At 35.1% G+C, this 9,714-nt stretch overlaps 1 protein-coding gene across 1 annotated transcript; it reads left to right on the top strand.

The window, feature by feature from the left end:
* Positions 1 to 8,576: 8,576 nt before the first annotated feature.
* Positions 8,577 to 9,512, top strand: LOC106832807 (olfactory receptor 10G7). Its single transcript, XM_070491501.1, has one exon. It carries the CDS (start codon positions 8,577 to 8,579, stop codon positions 9,510 to 9,512), a length of 936 nt encoding a protein of 311 aa, XP_070347602.1.
* The last annotated feature ends 202 nt before the right edge of the window (positions 9,513 to 9,714 follow it).

Here is a 9,714-nt window from a genome sequence, read left to right as displayed (position 1 = left end):
CGGACATGGCACTGCTCATCAAACCACGCTGAGGCAGCGTCCCACATGCCACAACTAGAAGAACCCACAACGAAGAATACACAACTATGTACTGGGGGGCTTTGGGGAGAAAAAGGAAAAACTAAAAAATCTTTAAAAAAAAATTCATCTTAAAAAAACAAAATGAGCAATCCCATATGAAAGAAGGTAAATGACTTTGCCAGGCTTCACAAAAGAAGGAATACAAATGGCCAATAAACAGAAACAAAAAAATCTGCTCAATCACTTTAATAATTAGGGAAATAAAAATTAAAATTGCAGTACAATTTTGCTTAAAGTCAATGTCAAAATCATCAATTACTAAAACTTTCACATTATTGAAAGGAGTATAAATTTACAGAACTGCCTTAGAAAATGGTTCATCACTTTGAAAAATTGGGGAAATATTTTCCTCATAATACAGAAATCTCTCTGCAGAAACCCATGTACACGGGCATCAGGATAATGTATGAGTAGTCAAAGCAGAATTTTTGTTATTGCTGAAATCTAAAAGCCAAAATGTCTACCAAAGGTATATTTTACAATGGAATAATACACATTAATTAAAAGAATGAATTTACAGCTACACATAAAGATATATATGTCTTTGAAACATTTCAAATGATAGAAACTGGAGATTAAATAGTACTATATGACTCCACATATATCAATTTTAAAAAGACAAAGTTAAACTATTGTTTAGAGATAACTTCAAAATTACTAAGAAATCAGGTTTACTATAGAAGTCATGGTAGTGGAGTGGAAGAGGATTGGATTCAGGTAGGCAGATGTGAGGGTTCAAAGGTTGCTGGTAATGTTTAATTTCTTAATTTGAGTTGTGGTGACGTGAATGTTTGGTTTATAATAAATTTTAATTGTGCATTTATGCTTCTGCACTTTTATCTACGTATGTTACATTTCACAACACAAGCAAATGACTAAAAAATAATTGTATTAGAGATGTTCTATTCTGACCCATGATACAATAACATGGATTAGACTTATCATCTCATCATAAATAAATAGAAAACTGGACCAAAGAAGACAAAAACAGGTATTTTATCTATTGGACAATAGGCAGCACAAGATTGTAATCCCTGACAGAGGAAAAACAAATGAGGTGAACACTTCTTCTAGGAAGCATATTCTGGACCATAATACATGACTGGGAGCCTCAAGCAGAACAGCAGAGTCTTGCTGACTGAAGAGACAGAGCTAGGAGTTCAGGAAGGCTGACTTAGAGGTTGCAGAGCAGAGTTCCTGACATGACAGGGTTATACAGAAAAACCCTCTAAAAATCTGCATTGGGATACAGTTAAGTGTTTACTTATTACTAATCTGTGCATGTGTAGGATGAAACTCTATTAGATTGGAAAGGTATTAGATTGGTGTCTGTAAGCTGAACAATTCCTGGAGGCCACTCAGTTTTGAGGAATGTTTGAACTATGGTCAGCTAAAATGGAAAGTTCTAGCTGAACACCACGACATTCAGTAAAGACCCCCAGAAGTGTCAGACATTAGTAATAGAGATAAAATGTCCTTTGGGTAGATGCTACTATAGTCCCATCCTATACAAAACAAATACTATCCTCAAAAATGTCAAGTTGATCTTCGGGAATCTAATACCTGTCAAAATAAAGCCCAACCCTCTTTAAAGGAAAACAATAAAAATCCAGACATCAGTAATGTAAAATCCAGCATAAAAAATTACTAGAAATGCAGAGACACAGAAAAATATGACTCACAACCTAGAGAGAAAGTTATCCAGCAGGAAAAAAAAATAACAGATGTGATGAGATTAGTAGATAAAACATTTAAAACTGCAATTGTATGTGTGTTCAAAATGCTCAATGATTTAAAGAAAAATGAAGATAATGAACAGATAAATTGAAGATATAGAAAAGAAAGCTATTGAACTTCTAGATAAGTAAAATGTAATATCAAATTTAAAAATTGCTGGAAGCAAATGAGGCACTGGAGAAGAATATATCAGTGAATCAGAAATCATAACAAAAGAAACTATACAAAATGAAGAACAGAAAAAAAAAAGGAGAGAAGAAAAACAGAGTCTCAATGATTTGTGTAACACTGTCAAGAAGTCTATCATATGTTACTGGGACCTAAGAAGGAAGGGAAAAGAGAGAAAAAGTGTTTAAAGAAATGATAGATAAAAATTTTCAAATTTTGATGACAAAGATAAACCAAGAGATCCAGGGAGTTGAACAAACCCCAGACAGGATAAACAAAGAAAATCACACAAGTTACATTATAATAAAATTGATGAAAACCAATGAAAGAAAAAATATCTTAAAAGAAGTCAGATAAAAAATGTATATTAGATACAGAATAAAGATAACATTGAATGTATAATTATCATCAAAACTGTGCAAGACAGAAGACAATGGAAAAATATATTTAAAAGGCTGAAATGAAAAATGTTTATCTAGATTTCTATATTTGGCAAACACATCCTTCCAAAATGAAGGGAAAATAGAGTTGTATTCAGGAAAACAAAAGCTAGAAGAATTTTGTAAACAGTAGACCTGGACAATAAGAAATGTTAAAGGAAGGTTTTCACACAGAGGGAAAATGAAACCAAATGGAAAATTGAATCTGTAGAGATAGATAGGAGTGCCAGAAAAAGAAAATTCACTGTTTGAAATAAAAATAATAGCAATGAATTGTGGGGTTTATTACATATATATAAGTAAAACGTGTATTAACAATACCACACAGAATGGAAACCGTGCTGCTTTAAGATTCATCCATTACACATGAAGTGGTAAAATTTCAAGGTAAAGTGTAATCATTTAGGGGGCAGCCCATTGGCATAGTAGTTAAGTTTGCATGCTCCACTTTGGTGGCCTGGGGTTTGCAGTTTCAGATTCCGGGCACAGACCTACACACTGCTCACCAAGCCATGCTGTGGTCGCATTCCACATACAAAATAGAGGAAGATTGGCGTGATGTTAGCTCAGCGACAATCTTATTCAAGCAAAAAGAAGAAGATTGGCAACAGATGTTAGCTCAGGGCCAATCTGTCTCACCAAAACCAAAAGGTAATCATTAAAAATTGTGAACCCTAGAGCAACCACTAAAAAAAATGAGATATATGGGACAGGCAAATAATGAAGATGAATAAAAACACTAAAAAATAAATAAGGACACTTCACTAATATGAAATCAGAAAAAGATAAGGAAGAAACAAAGAAGACATCTGAAACAAATAGTAAACAAAAGTGCAAGCTGGTGGGGCCTAAATCAGCCTTATTAATGATTAAATTATACATAAATGGTTTAAACATTCCACTTAAAAGCATGGTATATCAAAGTGGATATAAAAAAAGAGAATCAATGATACGCTATCTAAACAAACTTTACATACCACTTTAAAATGTGGGTGGGTTTTAAGTAAAAACATGGGATAAGGCACAGCTATCATGTGAACACTGACTATAAGAAATCTCGAGTGACTATATTAGTATCAGATATAGGAGACTTCAGAACAAGGATTATTACTTGTAATAAAGAGGGAAATTTTATAATGATAATGGGATCAATTCACGGAGAAGATGTTAAAATTCTAAATGTGTATGTACACAATAATAAAATTTCAAATATATGAAGCAAAACTTGATAGAGTAGAAAAGAGAAATGGTCAAATTCCCAATTATTGTTGGAGTCTTTAATACTCCTCTATCAGTAATTGATAGAACATAGAAAAGCAGTAAGTACATGGATCAACACTGTGAATGATGTTGACGAAATTGATGTTTATAAAATATTCCATGGTCTTGCATGAACAGAATACACATTTTTATCAGGTGTATATGGAATATTCAGAAATATCAACCTTTGCTGGACCACAAAACAAACCTTAACAAGCTTAAAATGATGAGGATGTTTTTTGCTACAAAATAATTAAATTAGAAATCAAGCCCACAGGGTTTTACCGGTGAATTCTACCAAAGATTTAATGAAGAAATAACACCAAATTTATACAAACTTTTTCAGAAACTTGAATAAGTAAGAAATGTGCCTACTTATTCTATGATTTCAGTGTTACTTTGATACAAAAACTAGTAAAGACATTTCAAGAGAAGAGCTACTGATGAATATCCTTTAAAAAACAGGTACAAACATTTTAAACACAATTTTACCAGATCAAGTCCAACATATATATAAAAAATTATTATACATCATGATCAGATGGGGTTGAGTCCAAGAATGTGAATTTGGTTTAAGGTTCAAAACTCAAGCAATTTAATTCAGCATACTAACAAACTGAAAAAAGAAAACTGTATGACCATCTCAAAAGATGCAGAAAATTCATTTGACAAATTCCACAAATCCATCCCCGATAAAAACTGTTAGCTAACTAGGAAGAGAAGTGATCATTTCAGCTTATTAAAGAGAAAACAAAAGCAAAAACTAATAAAAACTCACACCTAACATCATACTTAATGGTAGAAAACTGGATATTTTCACCCTAAGATCAGGAACTAGATAAGGATGTCTACTCTCACTACTTCTATTGAACATTGTCTGGAGTATCTAGACAAGGCAATTAGACAAGAAAAAAAATAAAACTCATTCTAATTACAAAAGTAAACTGTTTATATTTGTAGACAACATGATCATCTACGTAGAAAATCCGGTGGAATATCTAAAAAGGCTACAAGAACTAATACGTGAGGCTAGCCATGCAGTAGGATATGACTAATATACAAAAATCAAGTGTATTTCTATTTATTATCAATGAATAATTAGAAATTGAAACATTTTAAAGTAACACTTAAAATAGCATCAAAATAGAAAGTAATGATAAATCTGACAAAAGATGTGCTAGATCTGAACACTGAAAATAGACAACACTCTTGGAAAAAATGAGAGCTATGTGGCATCCATGGGTCAGATGTAATATTGTTAAGATGTCACTTCTCCCAAATTGATGTATAGATTCAACGCAATTCTAATGAAAATCCCTGCAGACTTTTTGATACAAATTGAAAAGATGATCCTAAAATTCATACAGAAATACAAGGGACCTTGAATAGCAAAAAGAATTTGAAAATAAAGATAACGTTAGAGGAATGGTTCCCAGCAGAGCAGGCCCAGTGAGGAAAGAGAGTGGCAAATACAAGTACATGGGGTTCTACCCCTCTCTAGCCTTGTTAGAGTATCAACAGAAGTCACAGGAATGTGTGGGTGGGCTCTGCTGTGTCTTTTTCTATGTGCAAACAACTATCAGTGTAGAATTCTTGATGTTGGAAGTTCTGACTCATTTGTCACCTAGAACACCATTGAGTTTTATTGAAATGAGCCTAAATGGCAAGATCATTAATGGAAAAAAAAAAAACGTAAAAAGTAAAAGTCGGCATATGTCATTATCTTTTGAAGGGAAAAGGGACTGAACAAGTTGTGCACCACTCTCAAGAAATCTAAGTAATCCCTGAACAACAATTGCTGGGCAACAGCAGTGGATTTGGTCAATGCAGTCAGATAGGAAAGAAAATTAAGGTGTGTTTACTTTTGGAAAGCAAAGGACAAAATTAGCATTTTTAAAGATAATATGATTTTATACCTATATAACCAAAGAGAACCAAATAGAAGTTAAGAGCATTCATAAAGTTATATAAAAGAAGTTGGGTAGAAGTTTAATTAAGAAAATTATTAGTAAGAATTTTATAAAGAGATTTTGAAATATGTTAACTGGATCTAAATTACAAATAATTCTTGAAGTAACCTTTCAAGATAACATTGTGATTTTACATTGATTATATATACCTTATACTAAATGGATAGCTCATATGAGAAAATTGGGTAATGTGACAGGTTAGTTGAGAGAAATACTAATTCAGGGGCTCCAGTTCCTCAAAATCTATCCTATGGAAAGTGATATTCTACTGTGTTACAACAGGTTTTCTCTTTGTTTTCATAAAGCCTCTTTCCTGATAACTAAGACATACATTAATTCTAGAAGAAAAGCATATTTTCCCTTTCTTTAGTTATATTAATTTAAGCTTAAAAAATTCAACTTTCAAGGGCTAGCCTGGTGGCATGGTGGTTAAGTTTGGCATGCTCTGCTTCAGCAGCCCAGAGTGTTTGCATCCCAGGTGCAGACCTACACCACTCATAAAGCCATGCTGTGGCAGTGACCCACATACAAATATAGGAAGACTGCCACAGATGTTAGCCCAGGGCCAATCTTCCTCAAGCAAAAAAAGGAGGATTGGCAACAGATGTTAGCTAAGGGCCAATCTTCCCCAATGAAAAAAAAGTCAACTTTCACAGAAACTCTAAATATATTCTAAGTTTAGATATAAGGGGAACAAAGGCAGAAGACCCTGGAAAGAGAGAAAATCTCTGAGTCAGACAAAGTGAGTTAACATCCATTCTTGACTAGGAATTTGCACAGTCTGCCAGGTCTCAGAGGAAGAAAGTTTAATTAGTAAGATGTTTATCTGGGGGAGTGACAGTCAGATCTCCCTGGATCAAAGAGGCTCCAGAACTCCTTTTTGTGATCAACCATAATAACCAGAAAGTAAAAGATTCATCAAGAGACTGTGAACCTCACCAGAGAATTGTCCCTTTGGGGATGGAAGTACATATTTTCCACCTTTGAATTTAGAGAAGAAATTAGAAAAACAAAACAAAACACAACACAATTAAATCATTCCCAGCATGAGGAATTTTCAAACCCAGAGTACCATGGTTCTTTATTTTGTAAATTAATTTTTGGCTAAATAAAATACCTTAAGGAATGATGGCACATCAAATGCCAAACCAGCTTCAAGCTGGAACTTTAAGCTGGTTTCCAACTTAAACTTGGAAAAAAATCTGAGTATTTATCATAATGTAGAAACACTATCCTCATCCGTGAGGAGTCAAGGGCCAAGGCAATTTCTCCTGAGATATCAAATCAATTTTAAGCTCTTTTATTGAAAGTGAGTTTGTTTCTATAGATTGTTCTTCTTGTGGTTTCATCTATGCAAGGGAAAAAAAAGCATCCTACTCATCAAAGACTGAGTTTCTTTAAATCTTGAATTTTGTTGTCAGATTGGTAAGTAGCAAAAATTGGCAAAACCTTAGCATTTTTCATTGTTGGGAATTTGCGATGGTTAGGACATATTTATGGTCATAGTTTTATTCTTCTTCAGCTTCAACTTCAGCTGTATTGCCTTAGTCATGGCTAAAAGACCAACTTTACATAGTTTTATAAAACATCAAAATTCTATAAAGCCACAGTCAATAAAGTGCTTTCTCTATAAATCTTAGCATTATTCCTCTGAGTTGAAACAACAGAAAAAGTCTGTTTTTATTAAATACTGCAAAATGGAAATGACTCTATTGGCAGAAGCATCTTAGAAATAAGTGAAGAAATGCTCCTTTTCCATCATTCTATCTTCATTTCTTCATAACTTTTTCTTTCTTTTCTCTGAATAAACAAATTTGCAGACATTCAGATCACTTTTTGAAAAGAAGGAAGAAAAAACCTTACAGTCTGAGCATTGGAACAACAGAAATCCCAGGAAAAAGAAAAAAAATTTCAAGTATATATATATATATATATATATATATATATATAATATTATTTTTAAAAGCAAATTTTATCTGTTTTGGGTAAATATAAATAGTCTAGGAACTTCAACCTCAGAGATACAGTTTAGTCCCCTTTACTATATAAGCATATCTAATTTCCCGTAGGCATCTCAAAATACATAGTAAGTTGATTTGATCACACTTTAGAGGGAGGATGATTAATTACTTGAAATGCTGGAGGAAGAAATAAAAGTTTACAAATAGAAATAAACATCAGATAAGAGGAGTTGAGGAAAGCCGAGATACTCTGACCATTATTGCATTGGTTTAGTGTCAGATTTCACGTATTGTCAGGGGAGTATGGTCTAGGGTAGAAGAGAAGAACTTGGCTACAAGTAATGCTTGACCATTGCTGAGGTCCCACCTTGACACATCTGCTGCTGAACAGAGAGCCTTAGGAAGGCAATTTTCTCTCAGCCATCAATGATGATTTCTTTAGGAATTTATGTTTATAGTGGATGTTCTCTCATGATCAGAGGCTGCACCTGTATATTTGGCTGTGTGTGTGTGTGTGCCTCCATGTGTGTGTTTATATGTGTGTGAGAGAGAGACAAAGAGAGAAAGAGACAGGCCTGAATAAAGGCTTATCCCTGGGAGAGTGTAGCAACTCTGGAAAGTTGGTAGTTTGAGCATATCTTTTCTAAATCTACAGAATCCAGAATACAAAATGTACTCCTCCTTTCTATTTGGTGGATTTTATATGAATTTATTTCCCTTTTTTATTTGACTGATTCCTTTCTATTTGGCTGATTTGGGTACTGAAATAAGGAAGTGACCATTCCTCTTTAAAGTCCCATGTTGAAGCAAAAGTGCTAAGAAAAAGATAAATGACAATTTACCTGCTGTGTTCTCCACCAGGGAAAAAGGAGTCGCCATATTTCATAGGAAATATGTTCACAGTAAATGTTGGATGTGCCTTTCTTCCTATAGGGACAAAGCAACATAGATGAGAAGAAATGGCAAACTTGAGCCTCGTGACAACATTCATCCTCATGGGCCTTCCCCACGCAGCACCACTGGACACCCTTCTCTTTGGAATCTTCTTGGTGATTTATGTGTTCACTGTGGTGGGGAACTTGCTCATCCTGCTGGTGATCCTGGTAGATTCCCACCTCCACACCCCCATGTACTACTTCCTGACCAACCTGTCCTTCATTGACATGTGGTTCTCCACAGTCACTGTGCCCAAAATGCTGATGACCTTGGTCTCCCCAGGAGGCAAGACTATCTCCTTCCACAGCTGTGTGGCCCAGCTCTACTCCTTCCACTTTCTGGGGAGCACCGAGTGTTTCCTCTACACTGTCATGTCCTATGACCGCTACCTGGCCATCAGTTACCCACTCAGGTACAGCAGCATGATGAGTGGGAGAAGGTGTGCCCTCCTGGCCACAACCACGTGGCTCAGTGGCTCTCTGCACTCTGCTTTCCAGACCGTATTGACGTTCCGTTTGCCCTACTGTGGGTCCAACCAGATCCAGCATTACTTCTGTGATGCACCGCCCATCCTCAACCTGGCCTGTGCAGACACTTCTGCCAATGAGATGGTGATCTTTTTCAATATCGGGGTAGTGGCTTCAGGCTGCTTTCTCCTGATAGTGTTGTCCTATGTGTCCATTGTCTGTTCCATCCTGAAGATCCGCACCTCAGAGGGGAGACACAGAGCCTTTCAGACCTGTGCCTCTCACTGCACTGTGGTCTTTTGTTTCTTTGGCCCTGGTGTTTTCATTTACCTGAGGCCAGGCTCTAAGGATGCTGTGGATGGAGTTGTGGCAGTTTTCTACACAGTGCTGACACCTCTTCTAAACCCTATGGTGTACACCCTGAGGAACAAAGAAGTGAAGAAATCTCTGCTCAAGCTGAAAAGTAAATCAATATTCACTCACAGTAAATAATCAAGAAGGGACAGATATGACTAGCTCCTTTTTAAATTTATAATTAAATTAAACTACCAGCATGAACATTACGCTATTAAGCAACATTTCAATTACACAGTCATAATTTTTTAATGATTTTTAAATGTTTTTCCAGTGCAATGCTTCTCACAATCCCAGTTTAAGCAACCATTTAATGGTAATAATCTAAGAGGAAGGATAA

Source organism: Equus asinus, chromosome 20 (genome assembly GCF_041296235.1).
Source record: "Equus asinus isolate D_3611 breed Donkey chromosome 20, EquAss-T2T_v2, whole genome shotgun sequence".
In the NCBI taxonomy this organism is placed as follows: domain Eukaryota; kingdom Metazoa; phylum Chordata; class Mammalia; order Perissodactyla; family Equidae; genus Equus; species Equus asinus.
This window is presented reverse-complemented; position numbering and strand designations above follow the sequence as displayed.

What these genes read in the sequence shown, in the direction of transcription:
- LOC106832807 (XM_070491501.1), top strand. Translation starts at nt 8,577, where the DNA reads ATGGCAAACTTGAGCCTCGTGACAACATTCATCCTCATGGGCCTTCCC.